This window comes from Hyperoodon ampullatus, assembly GCF_949752795.1.
Source record: "Hyperoodon ampullatus genome assembly, chromosome: 15".
NCBI classification, from domain to species: domain Eukaryota; kingdom Metazoa; phylum Chordata; class Mammalia; order Artiodactyla; family Ziphiidae; genus Hyperoodon; species Hyperoodon ampullatus.
The window spans coordinates 57,696,189-57,711,062 of record NC_136928.1 but is presented as its reverse complement, the minus strand read 5'-3'; the positions used below and the strand labels follow the sequence as shown (position 1 = coordinate 57,711,062).

General features: G+C 33.2%; 1 protein-coding gene across 2 annotated transcripts in view; it reads right to left on the bottom strand.

Annotated features, from left to right (window-relative positions):
- Positions 1-14,874, bottom strand: part of SOS1 (SOS Ras/Rac guanine nucleotide exchange factor 1) — a gene marked incomplete at both ends in the record, with an annotated part of 138,560 nt that overhangs the window by 53,673 nt on the left and 70,013 nt on the right. For both annotated transcript variants that reach the window (XM_079720849.1, XM_079720850.1), the window contains 4 exons: positions 1,465-1,563; positions 1,638-1,748; positions 10,091-10,234; positions 12,971-13,180. In XM_079720849.1, coding sequence (XP_079576975.1) covers positions 1,465-1,563; positions 1,638-1,748; positions 10,091-10,234; positions 12,971-13,180 — 564 coding nt within the window. The remainder of the gene's footprint in view (positions 1-1,464; positions 1,564-1,637; positions 1,749-10,090; positions 10,235-12,970; positions 13,181-14,874) is intronic.

The following is a 14,874-nucleotide window of genomic DNA, read 5'->3' as shown; positions in this document are numbered from 1 at the left end:
CATTAAGATGGTTAGGATTTATAGCCTTCTGAAACTTCATCAAAGCTTCTTGTTCTTACTTATTAATTAATGACTGCTTCAAGGTTTTATATGGCCTTTAATCCATCAGAATTTCATTGTAGTCTCAGGTAAAAATCTCATTATTACAGATTCCATTATGAGGAAGGTATCTATATAATAAACTTGTTTGCCAATGTCCCATTCTGAGGTTATGATTTGTCATAATGAATTTTTATAAAGAATGATTTTACACACCAAATGCTTCCTCTTGATTATCCTCTTAAAATAATCATCCTATATTACCGAAGACCATAAATGGTATTCTGTTTGCAGCCTAGAACAGAGAGCTAAGAGCTCCATAATTCTGCCTGGTGATCAAGTCCTTTAACTTCCTTAGTTCTTTCCAACTTCAAACATTCCTACTTAACAAATCTAACTGAACTCCAAATTACTACAATGTAGAGAGACCTGGGAAAATGGAAGGAAAATGTAAGAATCTGAGTTCCTCCAGTTTGCTAAATTCAGGCTTTCTATTCATTCATTGATTCATTATAGAGAGCCTTCATGTACTCCTGCAAACTATAAATCTGATTTCTAATAATACATGCTTCATAACAAAATCATGATATTAAACAGAATTTTTCTTTAATAAAACATTTTTTAAAAACTAAAGAAATAATAGTATTAATGCATGTCTTATTTTGTATTTATGGGGTTAGTTCATTAAATAGAATATCTTTATTATCTCATTCATTATTTAAAATTTTTGAAAAACATTTCATTTTTTTTAGGACATATTATCCATAATCCAAAGCAGACATCATTAGATACATAAGATATTTAAAAGTAAATCACCTGGAGCTACACTATTGAATTATAATTTATACAGACTAAGGTTCCCTTTTCCCTAGTTAGTTTCAGTGCATAATAGGAAAAGAGGGGAAAAAAGCACAACTTTTTCTTTTTGGTGCTTTTTAAATTGAGTATTTTAATCAAATGGGAATTTTTTACTAGGATTACTATAGTTCACTGCTTCTAAAGTAACAGTAAGCAGTTCTATAGACACAGTTGCAAACTTAAGCTACGAAAATTAGGTGATTAATCTTCTCCATTACTTTGGCATTATCCCCACACTGGTTCCTTATCTAAGTCCCTGAATCTGTTGAGGTCCCAAAATGGAGACTTGGATGCATAAATACAAGGTTGTTTCCAAACATTCGACCATGTAAACAAAAAGTAAGGGCACAAGATAAAAATATCTGATGATTGCTTTAAAATTCACTATTGAAACTGGAGAAAATATGCCACTCTTCTGTAGATTCATTTACATTTGCTTCTTAACTAGAAAAAGAAAATAGATACAGACATGTTCATGAGCGCTCACATAATGATTCACACACAAATGAACTGGTAAAAAACTGTAACACACTTGAATATTTTATAAGTAGAAGAAAGTTTTCTTACCTTCAGAAGTTCAAAGTAATGTAGACAGTGGTAAACAGGGGCTAGAAGTAGCCTGGGTAAAACATACTGAACAGCTTCTTTGAAACCTTCGCCTATTGACTAGAAAATAAAGTGATTTAATTTTTAAGTTTACTTTTCAGACATCATATATCTTGATCTAAAAACTACTATACCTGCAAATAGAGTGCCGCTCCAGGCTTTGATAACTGACTAAGGAAACGATCATGAAAACCAGGTCGTAAAATATCTCGAGCATATGATTCATATGGATCAAATGCCAGTTCCTTAGAAAATAAAGAAGGCAAAACATAAATAATCTTTCTCCAAGGTAAAGTATAAATGACCTACCACCATAAACACAAGAAGATTAAATTATGGGCACACCTATGCCTGCACAATTATATATTTCTTTTAAAGCCTCTAAACAAAATTACATTGCTGTTAATTTTAACAGAATAAACCTAATATTCTCAATTAAGAAAGTAAATCAATTCTTTCTGATGAGTAATGGGATTCTTATATGACACCTCTCATGAAAGGGTTCTAGTAGAGTATTATCAACAAACATAGTCAAAAGAATGGGGGGATTTTTAGATGTGGAAAACTAAGTGTAGCCTGAATAATAAAGAACATAAATATCCACAACAGGTAAAGTATAAACATTTAGAATATTGGTGCCAGACATTTATTTTCTCATGGTTATTTCTTGTTCATAGATTTACTTAACACATTCTGCAAGCCAGAGGTAACTGTTTATATCATCTAAAATTCATTGGCATATTTTTCACAAAACAATAAAAATTTAATCCAAATTGCCAAAAGATTTTACCATCACCAATCATTAATAAACTAAACAATTCTAAAGGTTAGAATCTACTGGTTTTGATGATTCCTGAGGAAAAAAAGAGTAGGTATTGTGATTTTATCAGGAGGTAGGATTTCTACTCTCCGTCATCCTGTGCTCTATTCCAGGTAAAAATAAAAAGCCAAAACCCCCAAACTATTATGAAGATGGTGTTATAGATTCTAGCAAGAGCTCATTTCTATGAAGGGTAATTCTAGAAAGAGGAAGAGGACATCTAGTGGAGGACTGCAGAAGAATGAAGTTAGGAGTGAATGACAGAACAAATGTTTACTTTAAAATTACCCTTTATGTTGTTTCTCAGACTGTTTTCTTTAAGGAAAGATTCAATAATAACAACACAAGATCAGAAATCAGAAGACCCCAGTTCTGTTCTCTGTGAAATGCAATAGGGATATAAAGTTCCAAGTCATCCTAAATTCCTTGAGCCATTTCAATTCCTTCAACTGTCTTCTCAACTGAACATTTCTGTAATAATATAACAATGGAAATTGCAGTCCATTGCAGATCTTACAGGAATGGATAGTAGGTTTCCAACAATAACAGCAGGAGAGAGTCAGGTTATGAACAGACTGGATGGGAGAGAGGAATAAAAATGTGATTGGATGCTTATATCTTGGGTCTCTTGAATTCATGAACTTATATAGAGCAGATAATGTCTGTCCTCCTCCCCTTTCAATAAACTCTAATTTATTATAGAATTTTTATGACAATTACACATATAAAGTAAAGACTATACAGACAGTGTAGTGGCTTAAAAGCATGACTCTAGCATCAGAGAGACCCAGGTTCCACTTCTGATTGTAGTACTTACTAGCTGTGTGACCTCTGACAAACTATCAACATTTACTCTAAGCCAAGTTTCCTCATTGGAAAATGTAGATGATATCTACTTCAAGGAGTTGTTTTAGGAATTAAGTGAGATACACGCAAAGTGCTTGCAATAGCATATGCACATAATAAGCGGTGAATAAATGGTATCTAGTATTATCATTCTAAAATAGCTAATTTTGAGAGAGAAAAAATTGACAACTAACTGGAAATCCAAGCTCTTATCACGTAGTTTTATTCTTGATAAATTTGTAGAATGGCAAGCACTTCTAAGAATCCTCGTCTAAATTAATAGATGATATTATGATCAGTTTACTGGTTAAATGCAATACTTATAGGATTCACTTAAAAATTTAATTATTGATACACACAACTGTGAATAACAGTTAAAAATATAGACTATTCCAAACATACAGAAAAGTACAGAAAACAGTTTAACAACCATATTCACCATCTAGCTCAAAAAAAGCTCAACATTTTATAACACTTCACTTTTTTTTTTTTTTTTTTAAAAATAAGACAGTACAGATGTAATTGATCCTCCTGGGCTCCCTTTCAGAAGCTAATTTCCTCTCCTGCTAATCCCCAGAGGAAATCACTATCCTGAATTTGAATTTTATTATTTCCAAGTATATTTTTATATCATAATTACATATGTATCAAGAAACAAGGCAATGTTTTCAAATTTTATATAAATATTGTAATGTACATAGTAACAATAAATTCTTCTGCAATTTGGTTTTTATATTCAAAGTTGTTTTAATGATTTATCCAATTTGATTCATATAGTTCCTTACAGTTCATTTATTTTAAACTCTGTATAAATATATCTTTTTTTAGGTAAATTTTTTACTCTGAGATAATTTAGATTTCACATGTAGTTGTAAGAAATAATACGAAAAGATTCTGTCTGTCTGCACACTACCCAGTTTTCCCCAGCGGTAACCTCTTACAATAGTACAATATAATGCAATATCACTACCTGGCCATTGACATTGATGTAGTAAAGTATAAAATATTTCCATCACCACAAGGATGGCTCTTGTTGCCACCCTTTTATAGCCACACCTTCTTCCTTCCCATCATAGCCTCTTTAGCCCCCAGCAACCACTGATCTATTCTGCATCTCAATAGTTTTTTCATTTCAAGAAAGCCATATAAAAGGAAGCACACAGTATGCAACCTTTTGGAATTGCTGGATCATACAGTAATTCTTTAACTTTTTGAAGAACTGTTTTCCATAGCAATTGTACCGTTTTATTTACATTCCCACCAGCAAAGTTTGAAGGTTCTAATTTCTCCACATCCTCTCCAAAACTTGGTATTTTCCTTTCATTTTAAAAATTTAATTCTAGCCATCTTAGTGAGTGTGAAGTGGTATTTCATAATGGTTTTGATTTGCATTTTACTTAGGACTAATGATGCTAAACATCTTTTTATGTGCTTGTTGGCCATTTTTTATATATTCTTTGGAGAAATTCCTATTCAAATCCTTTGACCATTTAAAAACTGAGTTGTTTGTCTTTTTTGTAAGAGTTCTTTATATACACTGAATATATCAGATATTATCAGACATATGATTTGCAAATATCTTCTCCCATCCTGTGTGCTGTCCTTTCACTTTTGATGGTACTCTTTGAAGCACAAAAGTTTTATATTTTAAGTCTAAATTATGTATTTTTTTTCTTTTCTCACTCATGCCTTTGGTGTAATATTTAAGAATCCTTTGCAAAGTCAAGGTCATGAAGACTTAGCCATGCTTTCTCCTAAGAGTTTGATAATTTTAGTTCTTATATTAAGTCTCTGATCCATTTTGAACTTATGTTTATATATGGTATGAGGTAAGGAGTTCAATTTCATTCTTTAGTGCTTCTCGTAACTTTGTTTTTTTGTGTATGAACAGAAGTTTAAAATTTTTAATCTCTTCTTTTATGGTTTGTACTTTCTATGTGTTCTTTAAGAAACCCTTCCTACTTCAAAGTGATAAATATGTTCTCCTGTATTTTCTTCCGAACTTCTAAAGTTTTGCTTTTCATTTTTAGATTTTATTTAAACTACTTAGAGTTTTTCCTGTATGATGTGAGCTAAGGAAGGAATATTTTCTTTCCACATGGAAAACCAGTTTTGATCCAGCATCATTTATTAATTAGTTTGTTATTTCTCTACTGATTAAAATGTAATCTGTCACATATCGTGTGTATGTGTATTTTTTTTCAGGGTGCTCTATTCTGTTCCACTAATTGTCTATATCTACAGCTAATACTGTGGCTTTGTAATAAATCGTATTTACTGTGGCTTTGTAATAAATCTTAAAATCTGATAGGACAAGTCCCCTCAACTTGTTCTTCCTCAAAATTGTTATTTTTGTCCCTTCATTCTTCCACATGAATTTTACGATCAGCTTGCTGATTTATAGATTATTCGGGGACAACTGCATCAATACAATATTGAGTCTTTCCATGAACATGGTATTTCCATTTATTCAGATTTTCCTTATGAATATCATTATTTTATGATTTTCTTAACAAAAGTCTTGCATATATATGTTTATTGGGTTTATTTCTGAATACCTTACAGTTTTGTTTCTAGAGAGAATGGAGCCTTTTTCCTTTAATATTATACATTCACTTGGTTGGAACCGAGTATAGTAATGCTAGCAATTTTTATGTTGGTCTTTTATCTAGCAACTATACTGAACTTGCTTAATAGTTACAACACTATATACATTTTCTTGGATTTGCTGTGTAGACAATTATGTTGACTACAAACAGGACAATTTTATCTTTTCTCTTCTTCTTCTGTCTTTTGGCTAGTATCTCTATTAGAGTGTTGAAAAGAAGTAGTGGGTGGCATTCTCCTACAGCGTAGTCATTAAATATATCTTTTATAGGTTTTTGATAGATATCCTTTATTAGATTAAGAAAGGTCCCTTCTATTCCTACTTGGCTCAACATTTTAAAGAAATTCCTGAATGAATGTTTTTCTATGCTTTTTCTTATTTGTTGAGATTTTAATGTTAATGTGAAATATTACATTAACTTTTTAAAAATTTCAAACCACTTAAGAGTAAACTTCCTAAGATATATCATACTGGCCACAGTTTTTATTTAGATTATAAACTGATTAATTTTCTTTGCCAGTTGTGTCAGTGAGAGTGGTTCATATTTTTTTCTTGTATTACTCTTATCCAGTTTTGATAATATATGTATTGATATATAATCCTAAAAAATTGAGTTGCCCTTTGTGTCCCTATTTTTTATCTTCCTTATGAATCTATTTTGTGGTTTTCTTAACAAAAATCTTGCATAGGTTTATTGGGTTTACTTCTGAATACCTTATGGTGCTATTTCTAAACTGAATGGAGCAGGGGACAGTTTTCAAGAGTAAGATTACCTGTTTCTTGAAGACTGGTAAAACTCCTAATACTTAGTGTATGCCTCATGTCATTTGTTGAAACATAGATTTGATTATTCAATTTTTAATGGTTTTTAAGTTAATTAGGATATCTATTTCTTGTCAATTTTCCTATTTTATATTTTTTAAAAACTACTCCATCCCAGTTCTCAAAAATTTTCAAATGGATCTCAGCATTCCTGAATGATTAAAAAAGTTGCAATCTGTAGTTATAACTTCTTCCTAATATTTATGCTTTTCCTTTTTTCTCCCTTGATCAACATTATCAGAGGTTTTGTTCTATCTGTTGTGTGCTTTCTAGTTCATTAATCCTGTTCTTCTATTACTTCCTTTATGTTGTTTCTATTATTACCATCTCTCAAATTTAACTTATCTTTCCTGTTTCTTGGACTGAAACCTTTACTCATTTATTTTTAGTTATATCTACTTTTTAAAATATATGTCTAAAACTGTAAGTTTTTCTTTATGCATTGCTTTAGTTGCATCTTACAGGGTTTTGTATATAGTACTTTCACTTCTGCTCAATTTCAAGTATTTTGTAATTTTCATCGTCACTGCCTCTTTAATCCATGAGATATTTAGAAATTCATTTTTAAGATTTCCTAGTATTTTAAAAACTTTTTATTGTGATTTCTAATTTAATTTCATATAGTCAGAAAAGATGGTTTGTATGCTATTTTGTAATATTTGAGACTTCCTTTTTTATCTAATACTATAACCAATTTTTGTAAATATAACTGGTATCTTGAAATGAATCTAGAATCATCCATATATACATAATCAAACCTGTTTTCTTATTTTAACTTCTATAGCCTTAATCTTTTTTCCGTTTGTGATAGAGATGTGCTACAATTTCCTATCATAATAGTAAAATTTTTTCCAGTTCTCGTAATTCTGTCAGTTTCTATTTCTTATATTTTGAGGGTTTATAATCAGGTATACATACATTCATGATTGTTATATCTTCATGACATTGTCCCTTTTCCTATTTAGGTAGTGTTCCTCTCTACTCTAATGTCCTCCCCACCAAGCTTACTTTTCCTAATTATATCAATTGATATTTATATACTAGCTTCCTTTTATTTGTTTTCATATGTTGACTTTTCAATCCCTTTATTTTTATTTATTTATTTTTTTGCGGTACGCGGGCCTCTCACTGTTGTGGCCTCTCCTGTTGTGGAGCACAGGCTCCAGACGTGCAGGCTCAGCGGCCACGGCTCACAGGCCTAGCCACTCCGTGGCATGTGGGATCTTCCTGGACCAGGGCACAAACCCGTATCCTCTGCATTGGCAGGCGGACTCTCAACCACTGCACCACCAGGGAATATTTCTGTGGTTCTGTTTTGGGTGTGTCTCTACAAGCTGCAAAAAATGGACTTTTAAAAATAAAAAATAAGTACTTTTTTTAAATAGGCGAGTTTCATCAGTTTACATATACTGAGTTACTAAACATAGTAGTATAATGTAGCTGGATTTATTTGTATCATATTACAGTCAGCCCTTTGTATCTGTGGGTTCCACATCTGCTGATACAGAAGGCCAACTGTACTATGCCATTTTAAATGAGGTTACTTGAGCATCCACAGATTTTGATGTTGGAGAGGGGATTTCTGGAACCAATCCCCCATGGATACCAAGGGATGACTGTAGTTTGTTTTCATTATCACTGTTTTTCTTTACTTCATTATTCTTTCCTATTATCAATGGAAAAGATTAAAAAGTGTTCCTATAGTTCTTGTACATTGTAAGATATAGGTAGTATTTCTATTCTTTTGGTGATTTTCCTCAATGTTTTAAAATCAAATATAGTTTGTTATTATCTATAAATTTTTCTAAATTTTAAAGAGAGTTTACAGTTGCTTAGTTTTTCTTATCTTCTGAATACAAGCCCATTTTATGTGCTGAGAAGTTTAGTTTACCTTCCCTTTTAAATTAAAAAAAACAGTTTGGTTTTTAAAATATTCAGTAGCTCGGGCTTCCCTGGGAGCACAGCAGTTAAGAATCCGCCTGCCAATGCAGGAGACACGGGTTAGAGCCCTGGTCTGGGAATATCCCACATGCCATGGAGAAACTAAGCCTGTGCACCACAACTACTGAGCCTGCACTCTAGATCCCGCAAGCTGCAACTACTGAGCCCGTGCGCCACAACTACTAAAGCCCATGCACCTAGAGCCCGTGCTCTGCAACAAGAGAAGCCAACACAACGAGAAGAAGCCTGTGCACCGCAACGAAGAGTAGCTCCCGTTCTCCGCAACTAGAAGAAAGCCTGCGCGCAGCAACGAAGACCCAACGCAGCCAAAAATAAATAAATAAGATAAATAAATTTATTTAAAAAATATTCAGGGCTTCCCTGGTGGCGCAGTGGTTGAGAGTCCGCCTGCCGATGCAGGGGACACGGGTTCGCGCCCCGGTCTGGGAAGATCCCACATGCCGCAGAGCGGCTGGGCCCGTGAGCCATGGCCGCTGAGCCTGTGCGTCCGGAGCCTGTGCTCCGCAACGGGAGAGGCCACAACAGTGAGAGGCCCACATACCACAAAAAAAAAAAAAAAAAATCAGTAGCTTATAAAATTTACTACTACATTTCTCAGCATTAGTTCTTGTATTCCTCAACTTTCCTCTGAGTACAACTTTCCCTCTTGCTGAAGAACATCCTTGTTTTTGAGTCTAGTTATGTATATTCCTTTTTATACTTTATGACTTCTGTATGTTTGAAGCAACACTGAGGCGCTGTAGTGAAGCTTAAACTTAGCATATTATTTTGCCTGAAAGTCTTAAATTTTTTGTTTTACAAACTCGACCCTGAGTTATAATAAAAGATATAGTTGATTTTGGAATGAGAACAAAGCAAGAGCTAGAAACTTCAGAATGACTATCAATGCTAACTTATAAGGGCTAACTCAATATTTTAGCACTTGAAATATCAAGGAGAAGGTTACCATTTTTCTACCCCTATGATATCTGAATCATCTAGGTCCTGGACTTGATTTTCCTCTTCACTTCATCCCTCCTATTCTAAATAATTATGCACAGTTACCATATATTGAGTAGCTGTATGAAGCTGGTTAGCTAAATATTTCAGGAAAGTTATTTTATTTAAGTTTCAAAAAATCCTGGTCCTATTATTATCTTTCTTTTACAAATATAGATAGAGAGGTTTAGAGATATGAAGTAAATTGCCCACGGACACATACAACTACTAAGTAGCAGATTTTAGACTGGAACACAAGTAGTTTGACCTCAGGTCCAAGTTCTGTGGCCTCTTCATTGATAAGATAGCCAATTAAGTGTCAGCTGTGGGATCTGTTTTTTATAATGATGAGAATGATGAGAAACTACCTTTTCTAAGTTTCGTGAGATAATGGAAACAATTGTTGACAATGACCCTTTGAGGAAGAGGCAATATAGTTGAGTAGTCAGCAGTTAATGTCTATGTTAGCTGGAAACAAGAATTCAGATTCCAATTTTAATTCAAATGTCCGGCCTTCTAGATGCAGATTTTTTTGGTGTATAATTACTTACCTCTGCTAAGTCTTCAAAGCAACTTCCTACTAATGGATGGGGACTGCCTTCATCTGTCATTTCTACAGTATCTTCTATATGGCCCAGTAACTTTACACTAAGTTCATGTATATCCACTATACGACTAAATATATTTTCTACATCCTGTTGGGATGAAAAACACATTAATTCAGTTAGGTGGTATAATAAAACAAATTTTGAGCCAACAAGTCATTTTATAATCATGAAATTTAACATGGCAGATACAGTGAGAAATTTTAACAACTTACAAATATAAGTAAAAGACAAAGAATTCCTTTGGAAATGAAGTACAGTTTGCAAAACACATTCCTCTAGGTCACTGGTTCTCAAACTTTTTGTTCTCAGGACTCCTTCACACTCGTAAAAATAATTGAAAACTCCAAAGGGCTTTTGCTTACTATATTAGAAATTATTTACTATCAACATTTACTATATTAGAAATTAAAACCAAGAAAATTATAAAACATTTAATTCATTTAAAAATAACAATAAAGAGTTCTTTTATGAAAAGTAACTATATTTTTCTAGAACAACCAAAAATCTTAGTGAGGAGAATGGCACTGTTTTACATTTTTGCAAATCTCTTAACACCTAGTTTAATAGAAGATAGCTGGCTTTTCATGTATATTTCTGCATTCAATCTGTTGTGATACGTTGCTTTGGTTAAAGCATATGAAGAAAATCTAGGTTTACAAAGACACATAGTTGGAAAAGGGAGGAGTCTATTCAAATAATTGTGGATACCCTTTTCTTTTTCTGCATAGTTTCTTCACTGAGATATGTCACGTACCATAAAATCCACCCTTTTAAAGTGTACTTTCACATATTCACAGCCTGTTCAATCGTCACTACCATCAAATTCTAGAACATCTTCATCACCTCAAAAAGAAAGGCTGTATCCAGTAGTAGCCTTCTCCATTCTTCCCCGACACACCCATTCCCAGTCTCTGGCAACTACTAATCCACTTTCTATCTCTATGGATTTGCCTATTCTGGAAATTTCATATATATGGAGTGAATATCTTTTTATGATATTATACAAGTCAATAAATGGTAGTTTCTTAAAGGTTAGATGCAACGTAGAATCTGAAACTATATAAATTTTGTACATTAAAATCCACTGGTCTATTTTGAACTTTGAATGGATGTTTTACCCAACTGTGATTTTGTAGTGGAATTGATAGGTTGTATGGCTAGCTTATGGTTAATATTATATGAAATTACCAAATTCTTTTCCTAAATATTTATACCAGATTACATTCTCACAAGCAATGTGGGAATTTTACATTCCCAAAAGCAGTTGCTCCACATTCTTTTCAACATTCAGTATTGTCAGTCTTTTTTTTTTTTTTTTTTTTTTTTGCGGTACAACGGGCTTCTCACTGCCGTGGCCTCTCCCGTTGCGGAGCACAGGCTCCGGATGCGCAGGCTCAGCGGCCATGGCTCACGGGCCCAGCCGCTCCGCGGCACGCGGGATCCTGCTGGACCGGGGCACGAACCCGTGTCCCCTGCATCGGCAGGCGGACTCCCAACCACTGCACCACCAGGGAAGCCCTGTCAGTCTTTTTAATTTTAGCTTTCTAATGAGTGTGTAGTAGTGTCTCATTATGGTCTTAATTTGCATTTGCCTTATGACTATTAATGTTGAGCATCTTTTGATGTGCTTTTTGGTCATTGGTATACCTTCTTTTATAAAGTGTTCAAATTTTTTGCCCACCTAAAATATCAGGCTGTTTTTCTTATTATTGAGAACTGCAAAAGTTCTTTATATATTCTGAATACAAACTCTTTGTTAGATATATGTAATTCAAACAGGTTCCTACAATCTGTGGCTTACATTTTTATTTTTCTGACAATGCTTTTCAAAGAGCAAAAGTTTTTTTCATTTTAATGAAGTCTAATTCATTAATTTTTAATTTTATGGTTCTTGATTTTTGTGTCCTAAGAAATCTTGCCTATTCTTTACCACCTTCTGTTTTTAAACAACTTTATTAAAATATAATTCACATACCATGCAATTCATCCTAAAGTGAACAATTCAATGGTTTTTTACTATATTTACAAACTTGTGCAACTCAAAATCTACTCCTTTATTTTTTAAGGTCTGCTCATTGCCATAACAGTGAGTGAATACCAGTCTCAGCCTCTGTTGTGAGCACCACTTCTCCATCAGTCACCTGTGACTATGTAGCTACAGTTCTAGAAATTACTAGAATGCAACTCCCTTAGACAATCTCAACTGTTCTCATTTAGCATTTCTCCAGGACCCAATCAGGTTGGTTTAATTACTACTGTAAGATAGGAAGTCCCTTCTCTAATTTTCAGTTATTGGCACCTTCCTTTGTGTTCCCCAAATACTGTTGTCATACTTCTGTTTATGGTAATTACCACATTGTATTGCAATTTAATTTAAAGTTTACATTTCTGTCTTGACTGGACTAAACTTGACAGAAGAAACAGTTTTTTATTCATCTTTGAATCCCCATTGCCAAGTATGGCATCAAAAATATAGGCAGCCCTGATGAAGCGTTGGTTCAATGATGCAAATGAGCCAAATTAAACATAGAAATCTTCCACCTAAACAAGAGGTTTTATTCTTTGGAGTACATGGAAGAGTCTGTGAATTCATTTGTACTTACACAATCAGTCTAGTTTAGATTTTGTCTTTTAATTTCTGATGTTTAATTTATCAAAACTGTTGTAGCAACTTTATTTTTGATCACACTCATGATGAATTAAATCCCACTACTTTTAAAAAATGGACCAATTAGCAATCATGAGCTATATAAATTCAAATTTGAGTGGTCATGTAAAATTAACAACACATGCAATGATATACATTTATTCAATGATACTTACATTAGCTGAAAACAATTTTGAATTGGAGACAAAGGGCTCTCTAAAAACTTTTATAATTAAATTAAGTTCCCTTATGTATTGTCGAATTTCTGCCATAAATGCTTTTACCAAATCATAGTAAGTTTGCTCTCCTGAGGTGGAAGGCTCTTCATCAGTTAAAGATAATATATTTATATCTTCTACATCTTGATGAAACATATCCATCAATACCTACAGTCAGATAGAAAAAAAGTATAATAAAATATCAATCTGTAGTCCAACTTGAAGTTAAGCACCCTAAGCTATTATTTGAATACAGTTCTTAAATGATAATAAGCAGACACACAATTACCTCTTCTCGGATATAATGCCATTTCCCCCTCCACAGCTTCTCTAAGACAAAATTCTACATCAGGTATCACAAACTGCCTCTTCCAAGTTCTCTGTCAATACAAGTATCTGTCTGTCTGTCTGTCTCTCTTGTTAACCGTGTATTACTTCTAATTTGTTTCCAAACCTTGTCTTGGATTTCTCTCTTAGTTTCCTCTGTTTCTTAACCTTGACATCACCACTTCATTCCAGGGCCTCACATAATTCATATTTGAATAATTCCTACATTTGTTGGTGATTGATCAAAATAAGTCCTGTTTTTTTCCAAGAAGTCTACTATTACTACTCTTGCTAAACCTTAACTTTTCCCTCCTGTGAACTTTGACATCATTATCCCTATAACACAATAAAATATTTTATCTTGTATTACTTTCTGCTTGTTTCACAAATATAAGTACCCTTTCATCAAATCTACAGTCTCGTTCTATATTCCTCTTGCATCCCTTCTCTGTGTGAGTACGTACTACATACTCAGAAATATTTTATCAATTCATTTAAAAGTATCAAATATTTTATATTCATTGAAAAATAACTATTTTAAAATCAAATACTCATGCATTAAAAAATAAAAACATTTGAAATCCTTCAGATGAGGTGATTTTCACATTCTGAAAGAACAAATACACTAAAATATATTTAAGTGGATTCAGCAATCAGAAAGAATATTCCGAATCAATAATAGTTGGAAAAAAGGGAGTGAGACGTTTCATCAGAAAATATTTTCTTTTCTGAAAACTCATTTTTATAAAATAAAATTACTGAGGCAGTACAGTGCAATGATTTAAGACTCAGATCTGGAGTTCACGTCTAGGCTTTGAAACTTCTCAGAAAATTCTAGACCAATTTCTTTATCTCTCTGAACTTCAGTTTCCCTTTTATAAAATGTAGATAAGAGCATCTACCTTAGAGGGATATCATAAGGACCAAATGAGATAAGTCGCATATATGCTTAACTTTCAATAAATGTTTGCTCTTAACATAATCATAGTAAAACCATACAAGTAGTATCTAAAGAAAGCTAGGCAATGAAATTAAACTCTCAAGAGTTTAGTATTGGGTTGGCCAAAAAGTTCCTTCGTTTTAAAGTAAAAATAAAAGATACATATTTCATTTTCACCGAGAAATTTATTGAACAATGTATTCACCCATTTTGTTCCATTACCTTCTGCCATTTTTCAGGCAACTACATAATTCCACCTTCCCAAAACTTTTTAGCTTTTTGAGCAGAGAACTGTTCCAGGTGCCTTTTACAGTCATCCAGGGAATTGAGATTTTTTCCATTAAGAGAATTTTGTAAAGACCGAAATAAATGGAAATCCGAAGGTGCAATGTCTGGTGAATACGGCGGATGAATCAGAACTTCCCAGCCAAGCTGTAACAGTTTTTGCCTGGTCATCAAAGAAACATGCAGTCTTGCGGTATTCTGATGGAAGATTATGCATTTTCTGTTGACTAATTCTGGATGCTTTTCGTCGAGTGCTGCTTTCAGTTGGTCTAGTTGGGAGCAGTACTTATTGGAATTAATTGTTTGGTAT